Source organism: Arachis hypogaea, chromosome 19 (genome assembly GCF_003086295.3).
Source record: "Arachis hypogaea cultivar Tifrunner chromosome 19, arahy.Tifrunner.gnm2.J5K5, whole genome shotgun sequence".
NCBI classification, from domain to species: Eukaryota; Viridiplantae; Streptophyta; class Magnoliopsida; order Fabales; family Fabaceae; genus Arachis; species Arachis hypogaea.
In genome coordinates this window covers 141,616,184-141,639,916 of record NC_092054.1, presented here as the reverse complement: position 1 = coordinate 141,639,916, position 23,733 = coordinate 141,616,184, and the positions used below count along the sequence as shown (strand labels likewise).

At 29.8% G+C, this 23,733-nt stretch overlaps 1 protein-coding gene across 1 annotated transcript; it reads left to right on the top strand.

The window, feature by feature from the left end:
- Positions 1–6,050: 6,050 nt before the first annotated feature.
- Positions 6,051–15,691, top strand: LOC112775459 (pleiotropic drug resistance protein 2). The gene is made up of 20 exons (XM_025819078.3): positions 6,051–6,876; positions 7,188–7,308; positions 8,728–8,816; positions 9,064–9,148; positions 9,540–9,830; positions 9,921–10,011; positions 10,103–11,003; positions 11,290–11,450; positions 11,603–11,706; positions 11,784–11,949; positions 12,029–12,094; positions 12,437–12,558; positions 12,690–13,022; positions 13,105–13,395; positions 13,486–13,569; positions 13,650–13,783; positions 13,872–14,099; positions 14,401–14,572; positions 14,666–14,920; positions 15,223–15,691. The coding sequence occupies exons 1-20, from the start codon at positions 6,500–6,502 to the stop codon at positions 15,490–15,492; spliced, it is 4,341 nt and encodes a 1,446-aa protein (XP_025674863.1). The 5' UTR covers positions 6,051–6,499; the 3' UTR covers positions 15,493–15,691.
- The last annotated feature ends 8,042 nt before the right edge of the window (positions 15,692–23,733 follow it).

Below are 23,733 nucleotides of genomic sequence, written 5' to 3'. Positions count from 1 at the left end.
TAAATTTAAATTCGAACATTGTATATATATAATCAAATTCGAAAGACCTGCATCTAGAATTCAAAGATTGCATTCCATTCAATTCAATTCAGTTCAATCCAAATCAGAACACCTGCGTCTACTAGAATTTAGCAATTGCATTAAATTTGATTCAACAATAAAAACCTTGTCTGCTTGATTCGATTCAGAAGAATAATCCAAATCGCTCTCATTCAACTGATTTGAAGTTGAATCATTCATTGTTTTGATAGCTTATTGAAATTTGAAAACGAAGAAGATAAATCTACAAATCGAAGAAGAAAATGAAGAAGAATAGGAAGAAGAACGACGAGCAACAAAGAAGAAAAAAAAGAAGAACGACGAGCAGCAGAACAAATTTGAAAATTGCAATCAGATCGTTAACGTTGAAGAAAGTGTACGTAATTCTATTACGTTAATAAGAAAGGAAGAGAGACGCACGTGTATTTCACATAATTTGAAAAAAGGAAGAGGCACGTTAACAAAAAAGTTTTTAAATGACTTAGTTAAATTTTTTACATAGATATGGAGTATTATTAATAATTTTTTCATACTTAAAAATTGTTATCTTTAAAATATTAATATACTTAGAGACAAATCAAGTAAGAATCATACATAAATATTAATCAATAATGCTCTGAACAATAAAAAATTTGCTGTTAGGTATAAGTAATTTTTTAAACTGATTAATTAATATGCATAGATATGACTCACATGAAAATTTTTTATTCCTTTTTTATTATATGAGTTGTCCTCTTAATAATTTTTTAGAAAAAATTTTAAATATATTGATATGCCGATATTTTAATAAATTTTAATTATTAATTTTAATTATATATATTATATATTTTTTATAATTAAGATTAACAATTAAAAATTATTGAAATATCATATTAATACACTAAGAGATTTTTCAATCTTTGAATCATCTAAATAACATTTTATATAAGAAAAATTATAGGTAATTAACAACATTTTTGAACAATGTATAAATAATGTGAATTAATAGGATTAAAAGAGTAAATTAATCTTAAATTTAATTAATAGCATTAAATTAAAATTTAGTGTATTTTTATTTAATTAATAATTATTTATATTATTTAAGATGATTATTATTTATCTAATAAACTAATACTCTCCTATTAAAATCTAATATATTTTTATTTAATTGATGATTATTCATATTGTTCAAAATAATTATTATTTACCTAACCCTCTCCTTTATATAATTTTTTTGAGAAAAATTGGTCTTGACTCTACAGTCTGATCTTCACGTACATCAGTACATATGACACCCCACATTGATATCGCTTTATGTTGGGTACTGACCGCCAAATTAATGCAAATAGGAAAAATTCACACACAAAATATATACAATTAAATATAAAACTGATACCAGAAAATATTTTTGTGCGGAACGTGAGAAAAGAAAATTGATTAAATATAGTATTCATTTCTCTCACCATTTTAAAAATAATTTCCAAAATTAAAAAATCATTAAAAGTAATATATAACTTAAATCTCGATAATATTCAAATTGTCTAGATAAAAAACTATATCTAAATGAAAAATACAAGTAATTAACGCTTATTCAATTATGAAAACAAAATTAAGAGTATTATTAAAAGAAATTAATTAATATAAAAAATTCTAAAAAATTAAATTTTTATTTTTATTTTTACGTACAGTAGCTACTAGCTACAGCGTAAAATATATGATAAGATCTTCTGTTGCAGATGTTGTGCCGAGGCCAGGTTTTTCGGAAGGTCGTGCTCTTTGAAAACGATGGAATTATTATTAGAAGGTAGTAGCTGCCTACGACTTTTTAGATAGACTAGATATAAATTTTGTAATTTATTTTATTAATTTTTATTTATTTATTTTTTTAATGGAAAAGACCAGAAATGATTACTTTCACAGTTTTGCTGACATAATAATACATTGTGGATATACTCAAAAGAGAAACATTAGATTATTAATATTTTTGTAACTATTTTATATTTCAAATAATAGTAGTTAATTTTCATTTTTTTAATTAAAAGTATTGACTCTTAATATTTTCCTATTCAAAATAACCGCAATAATTTATATAATATATAAAATAATAAATATCTAATTTATTTAATTTTAATTTAGTAAAAAATTCCTAATCTATCTTAACGATTACTCATAGAAGACTCCCTATTAATTAATCGGCAAAAGCCATTTTCATCAAGAGGTTCAGCACGGCATAACGCAAGAACCAATCAGAATCTGATGAGAGATTTAAACACATCTACATCCAAATAAATTTTCAACTGCATACAATTAATAGCACTAGGGCTACAGTAGTTAGGTGTTGCTATCATTTTAGCTTATCCTTGAGAGGCGACAGTTAAGGCTTTTGACTATATGTATATTTTCACTTTCATCCCCGTCGTCTTCTCAGATTGTACGTTCACACTTTAATTAATAAACTAAGATATTACTACCAAGCATCATCATTAATGGAATATTTTGGTATTTTTCGATCTAATAAAATAAAGGCTAATATTCTTTACAAATTAGAATTAAAATTTTATTTAAAAGTTTGTTATTCATCAATGAATTACTGTATCCATATAAAATAGGATTTGAATTTTTACTAATTTTTTTTAAACTTGTATTACTTATTTAAATAAATTAATAAATTAATTATTAAACTAATCCAACTCAGTTATTATTAGTGACCTACTAGGTAGGCTACTACTATTCCATAACTGTTTCCAACCGTGAACTAATCCTTTAGTGCCTTTAATTTTCCAACTAAACAAATTTAAGAGACAGTCATGACTCGAATTTAATTAATCTTCAGTAATTATTATGGGACAGAAAATAATATTTAATTTATCAAAAAATAAAATAAAAATTAATATTTAATTTAAAAATATAAAATAAATAATTTTTAATATTTAAAATTTAGTATAAAAATAAATTAAATAAAAATTAGATCTCAAATAATAAACACTACAAAATTAGCCTAAATCTTATTAGACATAGTTATTAAAATTGAATCAAATCGATTAGTTCGATCAAAAAATCGGTAAAATTAGATTTTCAATCGGTCCAATTTAATCCTAAAACCGCTTCAGTTTGAGAACTGACAGGAATTGATCAAACTTAGCAAAAATTGATCAAATTCGGTGAAAATCAATTCAATCAAATTGCTCGAATAAAAATTCTAAAATTAACAATACGTAGTTCAAACTCAAATCCTTCTTATTTCTGGACGCTCTCTTTGTCGTTAACATGTACTATTCCTTGCTATTTTATATGTCAATTATTAATTATATACTTACATATGTTTAAATTAATTATATTTTTTGTTACACATAATTATTAATATAAATATAAATATTATTAAACATACATAAACAAAATATATCAAATATTTTTATTATTTACAATATAATTATTTTTTTATAATTATATGATATTTATTAATATTATATTTTAATAAATATATATAGTATATAATAATAATAATAATATAATAAATATAAAATAATTAGTTAGTTATTAAAATTTAAAATAATTATTTTAATATAAAAATAAAATTAAAAATTTTTTATTATAAAAAATATTAAAATTTTATATAATTATTTAATAATAATTAAATTATATCTTATTAATTATAATTTATTAAAATTTAATTATTTTTAAAATATTAATAAAAATTATATTTTAAATTTTAATTTTAAATTTTTAACTATTTTATATATTTATTTACGTAAAATTAAGTCAACCAATTTAACGAATAAACTAATATATTAATAATATGATCGGTTGGATCACGAATTTAATTTTGACCATTAGATTATTATGACTCAGCTTAAAAAGAAATATCTTAAGTAGTAGTCAACTAGTCACTATTTAGCAATAAATGAGACTTCCATATGGTTCACAACATATTATTTTATTTGCATAATAATTAAAAAATTTAAAATAAAAAATTATAACATTATTTATCATAATATTTTCATTTAATAATAACTAAATTATAGGGTAAATATTTTATTGTTTATTGTGTCTAATATGGAATGGATAAAAAATAAAAATAATTAATAAACATTATAACGAATGTGAAAATAACATCTAATATATATTGATAAAAAGAAAAAAAAAATCTAAGTGCCAGTTATTGTGAACTTAATTACTATATATTGGTATTTAGATCTAGCTCTTAGCTATATATATATAGACAAGAATTTGAAAATGAATTTTTTGTAATGGATGTGATTATTATTTGAACTGTAGCATGCAACTGTGTATGCATCGATAGCACCACTGTCATTTCGTGATGCATGAAGTCACAAAGTCGTGCCAGAGACGAAGATAGATTATTAATAAGTTGATGGAAAGTTTTAATCATCCATTCTCCTGTATATTGAAATTATATGCTATCATAAGACATCAATTTGTCCACGCATGTTTTGCATTGGACTGCAATTGGAAGAAAAACATCTTATTTATTTATTTATTTTTGGTAGTTATCATCTTCTTGAAAGTTGAAACATAGTCGAGAATATCCCAACATTGACTTAAATACAACTGCCTATTAATATACTACATGCTTAATAAAATTCAATTATAATAATTATTAGATAAAATAAATTAAAGCAATACGACTCACAAGATCAATAATTATATCACATGATTCTAACGAATCTTTTCTCTAAAAGTTTCTGTATTATTGAAGCATGTACGTAATTAATTTCCAATTAAAAAAAAAAAAACAAACAAACAATGAGATCAACTCAATTATAGTTTTGACTTTTCAGACTCAGACCAATCGGCCAATTTGACCAAATTAAATCAGGTCGATGTAATTAAAGATGAAAATAATTGATAATAAATTAGTAAAAAATTGAAAAAATTGAACTAATTGGTCTGATTTTTAGTGATGAACTAATTTCAAATAAGAAAATATAAAAAATTATTGTTTAAAATATTTTTATATATAAATTTATTATTTTATTATATTTTAATTAATTTTAATTTAATTTTAGTTAAACTTTTAAACTATTAAATCTTTGACTTTACAATTTATAACCGGTTAAATTTTCATAACGGTTACTCCAATCGCTGTAAGACTATAAAATTTAGAGAAAATTTTACTTTTTTTTTCTAAAAGATGCTAAAATGATACTCTTCTCTTCTCTATTTGTAAAATATACATTCTCTTTCTTTATTACTTTTAAAAAACTTTCACTTTAATCTAGTTTAAATTTTTTGTATTAACTAATATTAACTTTATCTATTTTTCAAAAAAAAAATAAATTATTTTTATAAAAATATTCTTTAACAAAAATTTTATTATTTTTGTCATTAAATTTTACTTACTAAAATACCTTTCAATAATTTTTTAATTATTAAATTGTGATTTTACCAAAATTTTTATTAACAATTATTTTTATATTTTACTATTAATTTTTCGATATCAATATATGTTATTTTAACATTAAATAAAAAAATCTTAACACTCTTAATATATATTGATATCGAAAAATAATTTTATCAAAATTTTTTATTTAATGTTAAAATAATATATATTGATATAAAAAAATTAATAGTAAAATATAAAAATAATTCTTAACGAAAATTTTCGTAAAATTATAATTTAATAATTAAAAAATTATTAATCTTAGAAAAAATAATTTAATTATTAATTTTTAAAAAAAATATTTTATAAAAAATATAATTTAATTAATAAAAAATTTATTAAAAAGTATTTTAGTAAATAAAATTTAATGACAAAAAAATAAAACTTTTACCAAAAAGTATTTTTGTAAAAAAATAATTTATTTATTTTTTTAAATAGACATTAGTTAACACAAAAAAATTTAAAATAGATTAAAGAAGAAGTTTTTTAAAAGTTATAAGAGAGAAATATATATTTTATAAATAAAAGGAAAAAGAATGTCATTTTAGCATCTCTCAATAATAAAGGAAGAGAGTTAAATTTTCTCAAAAATTTATTATAAAAAAAGGAAGCGGTATCAATGTATGCATTTGTATGAAACAGTTTTCAGATTATTACTCATTTAATTTGCAAGCTGGATTATTAATTTACCAAAATAGACTCAATAATTTCTTAATATGCATGATAACTTTCCATCCGTGGCAAAGGCAAAGTTAGTTAAACAAGTCACAGAGATTAAGATTAATTTCTGTACAGACAGTCGTTGTTGTTTAATTTTAATTTGATTCATGAATTTTGCTTTGGACAAAGAAAGGTAGCTTCCCTGATAATTACTAAACAACACACTTGTACCCACCATTTTCCATTTATGTCCTTCTCATAACACCTTCTCTTAATCTAGTTAGTTTCACATGTTCACATTCTTCTTCTTCTTCTTCAACCACACACTCTCTATAACTACTTTAATTTAGACTCTAGAGCAAATTAGTAATAAACACTCATCTTCACATAACAAATTAAACCGTTGTTCTTGATTAGCACATGGAAATGGAGGAATCATTGGAATCAGGTGAGATTATGAGTAGTATAAGGAGGAGCATAGGGATAGGATCATCAAGCAGGAGGAGCTGGGCATCGGCGAGTGGGCGCGGGGGAAGCGAGGTGTGGAGCAAAGAAAGAGAAGGAGAAGATGATGAGGAAGAGCTCAAGTGGGCAGCCATAGAGAGGCTACCAACGTTTGAGAGGATGAGAAAGAGCATAGTCAAGCAAGTTCTTGAGAATGGAAGCTCTAACTATGAAGAAATTGATATATTCAAGCTTGGTATCAATGAAAAGAAGAGGTTCTTGGAAGCTATGCTCAGAACTGTTGAACAAGATAATGAGAAGTTCCTCTCCAGAATGAGGGACAGGATTGACAGGTCACAAAATATTTTCTATAATACTATATTACTAGCAAATATTATCATTTTTTATCTGTACTTAACCAGCAATAATTTACACATATATTTAATTTTGCACATATAAATTATGGGATTATTTTGTGAGCATGTCATATGATTTTAGATTTTATACGAAAAGTATTCTGGTTGCATTTTTTTTTCATATAGTTAATTATATTTGTATCTATACATTGTTTCTGTTCTGGAAATTCCATTCTTCAAATTGTCTAATTTACAAGACTTGTTGATTATTATTAAGCTTCACTTTGTGTTTGTGTTTTAATTATTAGGGTGGGTATAGAGATTGCTAAGGTTGAAGTTCGATTTGAGCATTTGTTTGTAGAAGGTGATGCATATAAAGGAACCAGAGCATTGCCAACACTATTCAACTCCACACTCAATGCTCTTGAGGTATTTCTAAAATTAAGTAGCACCTTACCTTCTTATACCATTCTGTAGGTTCAATATGAACCTTGCCACATTTAGAAACAACTATTACTGTGGTAGTTAATCTTTTATATATTATTACTACTCAAATAATAAATAGAGAATTAACTTTTGGCATATTGGTGAGGTCTTAAAAGAACACTTTAATTTTAATGTACTGTCATTGAAGCAGTTCTACATATGCATTTAATTATGTAATAATTCATTAATAAAAATAATTAAAATAATTATCTTTTATATTAATAATATAAATAATTATTTAAAAAAATAGATATAATTGAACGATTGTATAAATACATTACCAGTACATTGAAATTAAATTTTTGAAAAGAATACATCAAACTTAACTAATAATTATTGGTTGTTACTTGTTAGCTAGACTTCAATTCTTTGTCGGGTAGAGATTCTTATGTATGTTTCAAAAGGCTGCCATAGAAAATTAGAAAAACTTGAAATTGATTTTATTCCCACATGGGATGATGTTTTCTCCTTTTTCTTATTAATAATTTTACAATTGTGTTATTTGAATTTCTAAAACGTTAATGTTCTATTAGCACGAATAAGACGAAGAGTAGAAACTAAAAGTTTAAGTGTTAAATTAATAATCACATTAAATTTCAAGTGTAGTATGCTACGAAATATGAATATTAGAATGTTGAAAAAATATTTTTCATAATAAATTAATAATATTATTCTTGCATAACATATATTTCTACAATTCTCGATAAATAAAAAAGAGAAAGAAGAATGGAAATATCAAATAATCATCATAGCTGTTATTTATGTAGAATGTGGAGGTTTGAAAGTGATTTCCCAATCATGGAACCCTTCTATGTTCTTCTATCTTATTGCTCTTCACTTCTCACTCCCTTGGGACCATGGTAGATCTCATGCCATGTAGGACTTCGCTTGACCAATCAGAAATTTTATCTATGGTCAGGTTATTAATTAAAATAATTTTATTTATAAAACATAATTGTAAACAATCTTATATAATATTCTTCTAAAATTAATTTCTGAAAGTTTTGTTTTCTTTTTCCAAAAAATGAGACTCAATTTTAAAATTACTAAATCAATTTTTAACAAAGATGGCCATTTACATAAAGTTATCTTTATGTGAAAATAATAATTAAATGACAATTTAATCAAATATGTTAAACTATTTAATAATTTTTGTCGATCATCTATACATAAAGACAATTTCGTGTGAGTGGTCACTTTTGTGCTGGTGACATATTACTCATCATTTAGTTTTAGTTTGGTTAGTTTAGTTTACTCCAAGAAGTTGATTTGCAACATCTAAGATTCAAGTTATGTTAGATGTATACTCATTTTAAGAAGCATTGTGTAAGGCATTTCCTTTTTATTTTTTTGTGATAACAGACAGTTCTTAGATCAATTAAAATTTTCCCCTCAAATAAAAGTGTTGTGAAGATACTACAAGATGTTAGTGGAATCATCAAGCCAGCAAGGTATATATATATATGATGGAGTCATTTATTATTTCCTAATTCACAAAATTCTTCAAATTAAAGTTGTGCCCTTAAGATGTTTGAAGATAATCCCAACTCAATTGTGTTAGCTTACACAAAAATAGTCTTAACTTATAACAAAATATAATCTCCCCTACCCCAACAAATGCATCAATGGATTATTTCAGGTATACTGCTAACTTTTTTATTTTATTCTCCATTCTATGTTTACTCAAACACTCTCCAGAATGACCTTGCTTTTGGGGCCTCCAGGATCAGGAAAAACTACACTGCTGAAGGCACTTGCTGGGAAATTGGACAGGGATTTAAGGGTTGTTCATCCTCTTGCTCCATTTCAACAAACAAAGCCATTATTACTATGATCATTATTGAATTTAAATGATATTTTAGCATGACTTAGGATTTGATGCTTCACTTGTTAATGGATTTTTGTAACTGTTTCATAAATTTATCATGTCATACAATATATCATGTTAACCTGTCAAGTACTTATTCATGCTTTATTCATTCTCAACAGATTAATTATTATAATTATGTTAAGGAATATAGTGAAACACTGAATATGATTGGCCTCAAAATACTAATAATGGTGGATTGTGCCTTTCACCTGTGAATCATGGACGATAAATCCAGTAAAATAACTACATTGGAGTGTAATTCAATTCTTGGTTTTAATTGTGCACCATCAAAACTTATCAATAGGCATCAGGAAGAGTCACCTACAATGGTCATGAGTTATCAGAGTTTGTTCCTCAAAGAACATGTGCTTATATCAGTGAGCAAAATCTTCATCATGGAGAAATGACAGTGAGAGAGACATTAGACTTTTCGGGACGCTGCTTGGGAGTTGGAACGAGGTTTGAACTATTGGTGGAGTTGACAAGAAGAGAAAAGCAATCAGGAATCAAGCCGGATCCCGAGATAGATGCTTTCATGAAAGCTACAGCAGTTGAAGGTCAAGAAACAAGTCTCATTACAGATTATGTTCTTAAGGTTTGATGCCTCAATTCTTATTTTAATGACAACTCCTTAAGAGATTATATTGAGTTTCACTATGCCTAACATCCTAAAAAATGAACTCAGCTTCTTGGATTGGAAATATGTGCTGATACTTTGGTAGGAGATCAGATGAGAAGGGGAATATCCGGAGGAGAAAAAAGGCGGTTAACTACCGGTATGTGGGAATAACTAAAACAATGTAAGTATGCTTCAATTGTTTTCCATTCTAGAAATATCAAGCCATGGCTTTTATGCTGTCTATGCAGGTGAGATGTTGGTAGGACCTGCAAAAGTTTTCTTAATGGATGGGATCTCGACCGGTTTGGATAGCTCCACAACATTCCAAATAGTCAAATTCTTGAGGCAACTAGTTCATATCATGGATGTTACAATGATAATCTCGCTTCTGCAACCTGCACCAGAAGCTTATGATCTCTTTGATGACATAATCTTGCTTTCAGAAGGCCAGATTGTCTACCAAGGACCACGCGAAAATGTTCTTGATTTTTTCGAAAGCGTAGGCTTCAAATGCCCGGAAAGGAAAGGAGTTGCTGACTTTTTACAGGAGGTTACTTCCAGAAAGGATCAAGAGCAGTACTGGTTCAAAAGGGACACACCTTATCATTATATCAGTGTTTCTGAGTTTGTAGCTCACTTCTATAATTACAGAATTGGCCAAAAGCTTTGTGAAGATCTTCAGGTTCCTTTCGACCGCAGTAAATCTCATCCTGCTGCTTTGGTTCAAGAAAAATATGGGATACCAAAGTTAGAACTCTTCAAGGCTTGCTTTGCTAGAGAATGGCTACTGATAAAGCGCAGCTCTTTTATATACATATTCAAGACAACTCAGATCATGATCATGTCTTTGATTGCTATGACAGTGTTCTTTAGAACAACAATGAAACATGGCCAACTTCAGGATGGGGGAAAATTTTATGGTGCATTGTTCTTCAGTCTCATCAATATAATGTTCAATGGAATGGCTGAGCTTGCTTTGACTATTTTTAGGCTTCCTGTTTTCTTCAAGCAGAGAGATTTGTTGTTTTTTCCGGCTTGGGCTTTCGCACTTCCAGTATGGATATTTCGGATCCCTCTATCTTTCATTGAGTCAGGGTTATGGGTTTGCCTTACTTATTACACTATAGGGTTTGCTCCACCTGCAAGTAGGTATGACAGTTCACTAATTAGTTTATTTCAAAGAATATGTCATTAGTTGATAAATTTGTGCTGCTAATTATATATCTATAAATTGTTTCTTATAAATTGTTCCACATTCTCTAGTTGTACTATAGGTGCATGTGCATGCTTAAAAATAGTTTGTTGAAGAGCTAATATTGTCAAACACATAGGGCTTAAAGTAACTCATATGCTTCTCTAGTTAACTTTTATTTTTAATATTTTAACTGTATTTCTTTTGCCTTATTGAATAATGATCCCAGAATAATTGTTGCAGGTTTTTTCGTCAGTTCTTAGCATTCTTCTGTGTTCATCAGATGGCTTTATCACTTTTCCGATTCATTGCGGCTCTAGGAAGAACACAAATTGTGGCAAATACACTTGGTACCTTTACACTGCTACTTGTTTTTGTGCTTGGTGGATTCATTATAGCCAGAGGTGAGCCTCAGTTGTTTTCTTTTTCTTCTCTACTTCATAGTCAAATGAAATGAAATGAAATAATGCATGGCAGAAAACTTTCATCATTTCAAGAAATTGCACAAAAAAGGAAGTGGAATAATTCATGAAAATCAAGTAGTCTACTTTTGCAGATGATATTGAACCTTGGATGATATGGGGCTATTATGCTTCTCCAATGATGTATGGTCAAAATGCCATTGCCATCAATGAATTCCTTGACAAGAGATGGAGTGCTGTAAGATCTTGAAAATGTGGCCAAGTTTTCTTTATTTGATTTCATTGTATAACTGCATTCACTTATCTTCTTTGCAGCCTAATACGGACCCCAGAATTCCTGAGCCTACAGTTGGGAAGGCTCTTCTCAGGGCTAGAGGCATGTTTACAGAAGACTATTGGTACTGGATTTCTGTTGGTGCTCTCCTAGGCTTTTCGCTACTCTTCAACATTTGTTTCATCGCTGCTCTGACATTTCTGAATCGTAAGTTTCGAGACTACTTGTTTCTGTTGTGATATAATATAAGACTCTTCCTAACAAGATGTTGAAAGTTAAATTGCAGCATTTGGTGAGTCCAAATCAATTATTGTGGATGATGAAGACAAGACGGAGGGAACTACAAAACAGAGTAATGCTTCAACTGTTAAATAATTTGAGCCTACTAGATCTTACCATTTTCTTTCTTGCTGATATCCTGTAAAAATACTTTTCTTCTGGGAAAATGCACTCTCTTGTTGGAAAGAGTCAACTTAATGCTATATGTCACGGCAAGTTTTTAGAAAAGTACCTGCTTCATTCTTTCAAAACTAGTCAAGTTCCATTATAATGTGTACTTTGTCATTATTCTGAACTCAGATAACTTTCTAGTTGATGCAGAAAGATTTTCATCTTGTATTTGAAAATTACACCATCTGTTAGAAATAGAAATAGTATATTTCCTTTTGAATAACAAGCTAATGGCTAAATGCAGGCACTGAGTTAGCAGAAAGAAGCAACCCAGAGGATTCAAAAGCCAAGAGGGGAATGGTGTTACCCTTTCGGCCCCTATCGCTTGCATTCAATCACGTGAACTACTACATCAATATGCCATCTGTAAATTGCAGAACACTCTAGTCCTACATCAATTTCCTACCTATGACAAATACTTTGTAGTTTTACTATATTTGTAACTATGTTAATCCTCTGGAGTATTTATAATGTGGTAACATTTTTGTTGGTATCAGGAAGTTAAAAAACAAGGAGTTGAAGAGAATCGGTTACAATTACTAAGGAATGTTAGTGGAGCTTTCAGGCCTGGATTACTAACAGCATTAGTAGGTGTAACTGGTGCTGGAAAAACTACATTGATGGATGTTCTTGCAGGAAGAAAAACTGGTGGTTACATAGAAGGAAGCATCTACATATCTGGTTATCCAAAGAACCAAGAAACATTTGCAAGGGTTAGCGGTTATTGTGAACAAAATGATATCCATTCTCCAAATCTAACAGTCTATGAATCCGTCGTGTTTTCTGCTTGGCTGCGTCTTGGTAAAGAGATCAACAAAGAAACAAAGATGGTGTGTTTCTTCCTAAATCTTAAACCACCCTAAGTTGATGTAAATAGAACCATTATTCTAAAACAATTTCCATGTATTGCAGATGTTTGTTGAGGAAGTTATGAAGCTTGTTGAGTTAAATCTGGTGAGGAATTTTCTAGTAGGCCTTCCTGCCATTAATGGTTTATCAACTGAACAAAGAAAGAGACTCACCATTGCTGTGGAATTGGTTGCAAATCCTTCTATCATATTTATGGATGAGCCAACTTCTGGACTTGATGCTAGAGCTGCAGCAGTCGTTATGCGTACCGTCAGAAATACAGTGGATACTGGTAGAACTGTAGTCTGCACCATTCATCAACCAAGCATTGACATATTTGAAGCTTTTGATGAGGTATGAATTCCCAGTATTTCAAGATAAACATTATTTTTCTCTAGCAGTTATGAAGACACAGTGCTCTCTTAATTTTCATGTTTCCTTCAGCTTCTTTTGATGAAGAGAGGAGGACAAATCATATACGGTGGTCCCCTTGGTCTACATTCTCAAAAACTTATAGAATACTTTGAGGTGAGTATGATTTCTGAAGTTCTGTACTGCAAATGCCAAAATGTATTAGTAATCAATGTAAACTATGTAATGTTTTTCAGGCTATTCCAGGAGTACCGAAAATCAGAGACGGATATAACCCCGCGACATGGATGTTAGAGATCAGTTCCCCTGCAGTTGAGTCTCAGCTTGGTGTAGACTTTGCAGAATTGTACAATAAGTCAGAATTATATCAGTTAAGCATAGCTTGGAACTTCATTGCCAAACACTGCCAAATCCGAAATTATACATCATCTTACATTTTTTATATTAATTCTTTTCAGGAGGAATCAAGAGCTTATTGAAGAGCTAAGCACACCATTACCGGGAACAAAGGACCTTTATTTCCCTACTAGATACTCTCAGTCCTTCATAACTCAGTGCAAAGCTTGCTTTTGGAAACAGCAAATGTCATACTGGAGGAATCCAACTTATAATGTCATCCGGTTCTTCATGACAATAGCTGTAGGGATAATTTTTGGATTCATTTTTTGGAAAAAAGGAGATAAAACGTAAGTTTGCAAGATGTTTTAACTTCTACATTTTATACGAAAGAGAGTTGAACTTTACATAAAACCAAGAGTATCATGAATTCCTTGTTTGATGGCAATGAAACATCTCAAAGCTTTGTTCATGTTGGATGATACTTCCTGCTAAAATTTTGGATTGAATAGAAGTTAAGTGTAGTTGAAATATTTTTAGGAATCATCAAAATCTTGTCAAGCAAGACCTTCTTAATAATGCTTGCTTACATTTGCTCTTTTCCCCCTAAAACTAGTTTCATGTGAGCAAAATTACTTTTCTTTCTTGCAGTGAAACAGAGCAGGACCTTATAAATCTAGTGGGAGCTATGTATACTACAATTTTCTTTCTTGGATCCACCAACACAAATGCTGTCCAACCTGTTGTTGCAATAGAAAGAACTGTGTTCTACCGAGAAAGAGCGGCTGGAATGTACTCAGCTCTCCCTTATGCAATTGCTCAGGTGAACAAAATATGACCCTTTTCACAGATACAAAGCAAAAACAATTGATAATTTATTCCCAATTACTGAGAAGATTCATGAAATCTAATGCAGGTAGCAATAGAATGTATATATGTTGCAATCCAGACAATGATCTACACTCTTATCATTCACTCAATGATGGGGTTCCTGTGGCATGCTGACAAGTTCTTCTGGTTATACTATTTCATATTCATTTCTTTTGTCTACTTCACACTTTATGGAATGATGACTGTGGCTCTCACACCAAACCACCAAATCGCTGCGATTGTCATGTCCTTCTTCCTGATGTTCTGGAACATGTTCGCAGGTTTCCTTATCCGAAAATCGGTATGTATAGAAAACCAATGATCAAATCTGTTTGTAGCCATGAGTAAGAAAGCAAATTGCACATTATCCTTCTTGTTTAAGGAATATAGATCACACATTAAATGCACATATGGAAATCTTTTTTGGCTCTAAGTTAATAGGTAATCAAGAATCTTCATGAAGAAGCTAGTATTACATATATATTTTGTTATATTATTGTCTATCCATTCTTTCTATTAGATATTGAATCATGTAAGTAAAGTTTTAACCTGAAATATCATTGTCCACAAACTAAACCACTAGTTGCTTCTCAATTTTTGCAGCAAATTCCAATATGGTGGAGGTGGTTCTACTGGGCTAGCCCACCAGCTTGGACCATATATGGTCTACTAACCTCACAGATAGGTGACAAAGATTCTCCAGTTGCAGTTCCTGGATCTGGCACATTATCAGTGAGACACTACCTTGAGAAACAAATGGGTTATCACTACAACTTTCTTGGAGAAGTTGCTGTGGCTCATGTTGCTTTTGTTTTAATATTTCTCTTTGTATTTGCATATAGCATCAGGTACCTCAATTTCCAGACAAGATAAACGTTTCGTAGGATTAGAGATGAAAAGAATTTGTATACAGAAGCAACAGGAAATAAAGAAAGAAATGTGTCTATTATTTACAGGGTTCTGTACCAAGTATGTCAAGAAAAGATTAAGCAGCATTTTTGCTTTAATTTGTATTATATGCACTAACTGGAAATTATCAATTGTATCTAGTTTTAAATCTGATATTGCTCCACATCTTCAGTTTGATCTTTATTATCCTTCCAAATTAGATCCAACTAGATTCAGACCTGCAAAATATACAGAAAACTTATGCTATACCCTTTTTGTACAAAATTTTTTAGACAACTAAAATGATAATAGAGTAGTTTTGGGTTCTATAATTAGTTATAAAAGAATCTATATAACTCTTCAAACAAAAAAAATGTATCATAATAAATTTTACAATATAATACAATGATAATAATATCATGAATATTAATTCGGCTAATTCATATATATATATATATATTGAAGTATTTATTTAAGCAGAATCCTTCGTATAACAGAATTGTATCATAATAAATTCTATAGTATGATAAAATCTAATTATTCAATGTATTTACTATTTAGTATATATATTGAAGTATTTGTTTAAGTAGATCTTTTTGATAGAGTATAACAAAAAGTCGTTATTTTTTTTTTTTCTATTTGGTTTTCATAAGTCCAAACATTTTCGCAATAGTTATTCTTAATATCATTGAATATTAAATGATTTCACAACTTTTAATTCCATCCTAAAAATTAAAAAATGCATAGGTTCTTTGATCTATACAAATTACGACTTGCAAAAAAGCGGATGATAATAGAGTAATATAGATGAAATTGTTATAAAATAACTAAATAAATAAATAAATAAGGAAGAAGTAACAAACATAAAGTAAAGAAATATGATTAGATAACAATATTAACCACAATTACTATCTCAATATAAAAGATATGATACTTATATATTTATATATATGTATTAATGTATGAAAGAAAGAAAGAGAGGAAGAATTTTGTATATAGATAATATAAAGAGAGAGAGAGAATTCTTATTGCTTGTGTGTGTAATCAACGGAGGCTTAACCTCCTATTTATACATGTACAAGAGTCCTCTTTTTCCTCTTTCATTAAATGTACTTTTCTTGGTAATAGGAAAGTTAAGTCATCCAAGTCATAGGTGGTCAATGGTCATCCACTTCACACTTATCACAATACTCCCCCTTGGATGACCATTTAGGATAATGTCTCGTTAAAACCTTACTAAAGAAAAACCCTGTGGGAAAAAACCTTAGTGAAGGAAAAAGAGTACAATATCCTTTGTGATGGGGACTGCCTCATTAAAAACCTTGTCAAGAAAAACCCAATGGAAAAAAATCTGACAAAGGGAAAAAGAATACAGTCTCCCCCTCTTGCCGACATCATTTTATATCTCGAAATCGGCGCATCCCAATCTGATGTACCAATCTTTCAAAAGAAGATTTTAGGAGTGACTTTGTGAATAAATCTGCCAGATTATCACTTGAGCGGATCTGTTGGACATCAATTGTCCCTTGATTTTGAAGATCATGAGTAAAGAAGAATTTGGGAGAAATACGCTTTGTTCTATCACCTTTGATATATCTGCCTTTAAGTTGAGCAATACATGCTGTATTATCTTCAAACAGGACAGTTGGAGCTATCTTCTGATCAATTAGTCCACATGATGACAGAATATATTGGATTACACTCCTCAACCAAAAACACTCACGACTAGCTTCATGTATCGCTAGTATTTCAACATGATTAGAGGATGTTGCTGCAATCGTCTGTTTCGTGGACCTCCATGATATAGCTGTTCCACCATATGTAAATAGGTATCCTGTTTGAGATCTCCCTTTATGTGGATCAGACAAGTATCCGGCATCTGCATAGCCAACTAGTTGTGACTTGGATCCATAGGGATAAAACAATCCCATATTAACCGTTCCATGAAGATATCAAAAAATTTGTTTGATTCCACTCCAATATCTTCTGGTTGGAGAGGAACTATATCTTGCTAGTAAATTCACCGGGAATGATATATCAGGTCGCGTATTATTAGCAAGATACATTAGCGCTCCAATGGCACTAAGATATGGTACTTCAGGACCAAGGATATCTTCATTCTCTTCTTTAGGACGGAATTGATCATTTTCCACATCCAAAGATCTTACGATCATTGGGGTACTTAATGGATGTGACTTATCCATATAAAATCTTTTCAAGATTTTCTCTGTGTATGTTGTTTGATGAATAAAGATCCCATTTTTTATATGCTCGATCTACAGGTCGAGACAAAATTTAGTTCTTCCAAGATCTTTCATCTCAAACTCTTCTTTTAGAGTTTTTATAATTGTTGGAATCTCTTCAGGAGTCCCAACGATATTTAAATCATCAACGTACACAGCAATTATAATGAATCCAGATGCGGATTTCTTTATGAAAACACATGGACAAATATCATCATTTTTTAATCCATTTTTGGCCAGATACTCAGTAAGACGATTATACCACATTCGTCCAGATTGCTTTAGACCGTATAAAGATCTTTGCAATTTAACTGAGTATAACTCCTGTGAATATTCATTGGACGGTTTAGATATCTTTAGTCCTTCAGGGACTTTCATATAGATATCCCGATCTAATGAGCCGTATAAATAGGCTGTTACCACATCCATTAAATGCATATGCAGTTTATGATATGCACTGACCAAATAACGCAATGTTATCGCATCCACTACAGGAGAATACGTTTCTTCATAATCTATACCGGGCCTTTGTGAAAAACCTTGTGCCACAAGTCGGGCTTTATAGCGCACAACTTCATTTTTTTCATTTTGTTTTCTCACAAATACCCACTGGTATCCAACAGGTTTTACATCTTCTGGTGTACGGACTACAGGTCCAAAGACTTCACGTTTTACAAGTGAGTCTAACTCAGCCTTCATGGCTTCTTTCCATTTTAGCCAATCATTCCTTTGTCGACATTCTTTGACTGATCTTGGCTCAAGATCCTTACTTTCATGCATGATATTTAATGCCACATTATATGCAAATATTTCATTGACAATTGTCTTATTTCGGTCCCATTTCTCTCCTGTAAAGACATAATTTATCGAGATCTCGTTATTTTCACAATTTTCAGGTACCTGAACGTCTTCTAGCGTTATATTAGAATTTTGGACAACTGCAGGTGTCTTTACAATGTCTTTTTCAACAGGAATATTTACCTCTTTTCTCTTTCGAGGATTTTTATCTTTGGAACCGACAGGCCTGCCACGCTTCTGGCGTGAATTTGCTTCAGTGGCTATTTGTCCTACTGGGACACCAATTCGAATTGGGGCATTTTCCACCCTGCCACGCTTCTGGCGTAAATTTGCTTTAGTGGCTACTTGTCCTACTGGGACATCAATTCGAATTGGGGCATTTTCCGCTCGTATATAAGATTTAGTTATCCTCTTTGTATCGAAAAATGCATCAGGCAATTCATTTGCTATTCTTTGCAAATGTATAATCTTTTGAACTTCTAATTCACATTACCCTGATCGAGGATCTAAATGCATCAACGATGATGCATTCCAATTAAGTTCCTTTTCAGGAAGCTTATTCTCTCCCCCTAATGTTGAAAATTTTGATTCATCAAAATGACAATCTGCAAACCGGGCTTTAAATACATCTCCCGTTTGTATCTCAAGATACCTCACTATAGAGGGAGAATCATATCCAACATATATCCCCAATTTTTTTTGGGGTCCCATTTTGGTGCGATTAGGTGGTGCAATGGGAACATATATCGTACACCCAAATATTCTTAAATGGGAGACATTTGGCTGCTGGCCAAAAGCTAATTGCATAGGAGAGAACCGATGGTAACTCGTTGGCCTCAAACGAATAAGTGCTACGACATGTAAAATAGCATGCCCCAAACCAAGGTTGGGAGATTTGTTCTCATAAGTAAGGGTCTAGCAATCAATTGGAGGCGTTTAATAAGTGATTCTGCTAACCCATTTTGTGTGTGAACATAAGCTACTGGATGTTCAACACTTATCCCATTAGCCATACAATAAGCATCAAATGCTTGGGAAGTAAATTCACCAGCATTATCAAGACGAATTGCTTTGATTGGATTTTCTGGAAATTGTGCTTTTAATCGAATAATTTGAGCCAGTAATCTCACATACGCCAGGTTGCGAGAAAATAATAAGCACATATGTGACCATCTCGAAGATGCGTCTATTATGACCATAAAATATCTAAAAGATCCACATGGTGGATGAATAGGTCCACATATATCACCTTGAATCCTTTCTAGGAATTCAGGGGACTCAAATCCAATCTTTACTGGTGATGGCCTTAAAATTAACTTCCCTTGAGAACATGCAGCACAACAAAATTCACTAGATTTAAGAATCTTCTGGTTCTTTAGTGAATGTCCATGAGAGTTTTCAATAATTCTCCTCATCATGGTTGTTCCCGGATGACCCAATCTATCATGCCAAGTTATGAATTCATTTGGGTTAGTAAACTTCTGGTTTATAATGGCATGTGATTCAATTGCACTAATCTTGGTATAATACAATCCAGATGAAAATGAGAGTAATTTTTCTAATATAACCTTTTTATTTAAATCATGAGTTGTGATACAAAAATACTCATGATTTCCCTCATTCATCGTTTCAATATGATATCCATTTCGGCGAATATCTTTGAAACTCAACAAGTTCCTCAAAGACTTAGTAGATAATAGTGTATTATTTATTATAAATTTTGTTCCTCCAGGAAACAAAATTATAGCTCTTCTGGAGCTTTCTATCACATTGCCAGGGCCAATAATAATATTAACATATTCCTCTTTTAGCACAAGATGGGTAAAATATATATTACTTTTAAGAATAGTGTGCGAACTTACACTATCCGCAAGGCAAATATTTTCAGGATATGTCCTTGCCATTTTTCTTAAAAAAACAAATGATAATAATAATAAAATGAGTAGCAGTACATGCACAGTAAAATTATTCACATGAAATACTTAACAAATACATACACATATCAAATTATTCCATCATTGATCAAATAGCCAATATTTCCTTCAAAATCCTCAAAGAAATTAAATACATCATAATGAGTGGTGGAATTTTCATAGTTTGAAACAAAATTTGTTTCCTTTTCTTTGTCATCCTTTTTCAAGGATGTTTGATAAAGATCAACTAGGTGCCTTGGGGTACGACAGGTACGTGACCAATGGCCCTTTCCACCACAACGGAAGCATTTATCCTCAATTGATATACTTTGCCCATTGTTTCTTTCTTTATCCCACTTTTGGTGAGATCTTTTCTTGTGAACATAATTTCTTTTCCTTCCATAATTTTTCTTGTCATCAAAATCTTGCCATTTACCTCTTCTGGGGTTATAATTTGCCGCATTTGCTTCAGAAAATGGGGCGGTGCCAGCTGAACGCGCTTCATGATTTCTCAAAAGTAACTCATTGTTGCATTCAGCAACAAAAAAAGTAAGAAATTAATTCAAAATACTTTTTAATTTCTTTTTCTCGATACTGCTGCTGCAGGAGCACATTCGAGACATGGAAGGTCGAGAAAATTTTCTCTAACATATCGGGCGTGAGGAAGTATCACCGTTTTTTTATGATTGTACATTTTTTCAAGGTCTTTCCACAGATCTACAGGATCTTTTAATGTAGGATATTCATTTTTCAATCATACTTCAAGATGACGACGAAAGAAAATTATGGCTTTGGCTATATCCTTCTGGGATGTGTTATTTTCAGCTTTAATGGTATCTCCAAGATCCATTGAATCAAGATGGATTTTAACATCTAGTACCCATGATAAATAATTGTTTTCAGATATATCAAAAGCATTATATTCAAGATGAAAGAGATTCGCATAATAAAAAATTGTTACCTGAAGTCTTCCTAAAATTTCGTTAGAGCTTCGTGCTGATAACATGTTATAAAATAACTAAATAAATAAATAAATAAGGAAGAAGTAACAAACATAAAGTAAAGAAATATGATTAGATAACAATATTAACCATAATTACTATCTCAATATAAAAGATATGATACTTATATATTTATATATATGTATTAATGTATGAAAGAAAAAAAGAGAGGAAGAATTTTGTATATAGATAATATAAAGAGAGAGAGAGAATTCTTATTGCTTGTGTGTATAATCAACGGAGGCTTAATCTCCTATTTATACATGTACAAGAGTCCTCTTTTTTCTCTTTCATTAAATGTACTTTTCTTGGTAATAGGAAAGTTAAGCCATCCAAATCATAGGTGGTCAATGATCATCCACTTCACACTTATCACAATAGAAATGTCATTCTTTAGTTATTAAAAAACATGGGTATCGACTATTGAAAAGATGGGATGTTAACATGTTGTGATTGTACATAATAGTGTTGGAATATGAACCATCTTATGAAAGTGTTATAAGAGTATTTGGCAAAGGATTCAAAGGTCTCATAATATTTGGACTATTATGGTCCTAGCAATAAAATATATGTTTTAATAATTATTAAATAATTTTTATTTAATTTTAATTATAAATTAATTTTTATATATTATTAATTATAAAATTTATCTTTTATTTTATAAATTATTATTTTATTATTTATTTATCATATTTATTAATAATTAAAAACAAAAATAACAACGAAATAGATGTTTCGTTAATCGTTACCTCCATAAATATTTTGGCAATGCAAATCAATAAATTTTTTATCTCTTGATCCATTATATCCTTAAAAGTTAGGGAAATTGTGTTTGTTGGTAATTTAATTGAAAGTACAACACAATCGATTGAATTTCGTACAATAATATGAATTTTTTTCAAAATTCAATGAAAGTATTATGCAATCGATAATCGTCCTATAGAATATGAGTGTTTTCTTATTCAATCGATTGGTAGTGTAACACAATCGATTGAATTTCGCACGGCAATATAAATTTTTTTAAAAGAGGAGTGTTAGGGGGTTAGCAACTTTTGTGATTTATAGTTATCAAGTAACCATCAATGATATTTTTAATAGTGTGAGATTTTATCCAATGCTGTGGGATTACTCATTTTTCTTTTGCTGATTACATGCTGGCCAGAATTTAATAAAGTTGCTGGCCTTCTAGACCTTTCCTTTTTAAAATTCAATCGATTGAAAGTCACAAAAAAAAAAAGAGTGATGATAGTTCTGATGAAATTGTTAACGAAAAAGATGAAGATTTCCCTCACCACAATTAATAGCATAAAAAATATAGGAATTAAACATGAAGAGCATGAAAGCTAATAGCATGAAAACAACTCTATTGATATTGTATAATATGAATGGACTGGAACGAGGAGAGACTCTAAGAATTTCGATCATATTGCCAAAAAAAAAAAAAAAGACTTCCAATCGATTGAATTTTGAAAAAATCTATATTGTCGTGCGAAATTCAATCGATTGTGTTGTACTTTCAATCGGGAAACTACGAACAAACATGATTTTCCTAATTTTTATGGATGTAACAGATTAAGGGATCAAAATCTCATTGATTTACATTGCCAAAATATTTATGGAAATCACGATCAATGAGAAATCTATTTTATTTTTATTTTTGTTTCTAATTGTTAATAAACTTGATAGATGAATAATAAAATAATAATTTATAAAATAGATGGTAGATTTTATAATTAAATAATATATAAAAGATTAATTTGTAATTAAAATTAAATAAAGACAATTTGGTAATTATTAAAAGAGTTAAAAAATATGTTATTACTGGCACCATTTAGTAGTCCAAACATTATAGGACCATCGAATCCTTTGTCAGATTATTTGATGTTACTAGCTTATAATTAAGGGTGGCAAACGGACCCGAAACCCGCCGGGTTGAAACTGCCATAATTAAAAAGTCTGTCTAACCCGTACCGCTTAATCCGCGAACTTTGACGGGGCGGGGTGGACTTTCCCGGCGAGCTCGTCTTTTTTTTTCTTTTTGTAATTGAAAATGTTTTATTTTATAATTTGGATTATGTTCTATATTTGATTGATTAGAGATTTGAAGATATTTAATTATATGTTTTAGACAATGTTTGTTTTATTTTTTACAATGTTGATCTTATTATTTTGTTTTAAAAATTTTGGTTGCTGATTATTTATTATATATTTAGAATTATAAACACTTTAATATTTGTGAATTTAAAAATATTTTTTTATATTTTTAGAAAT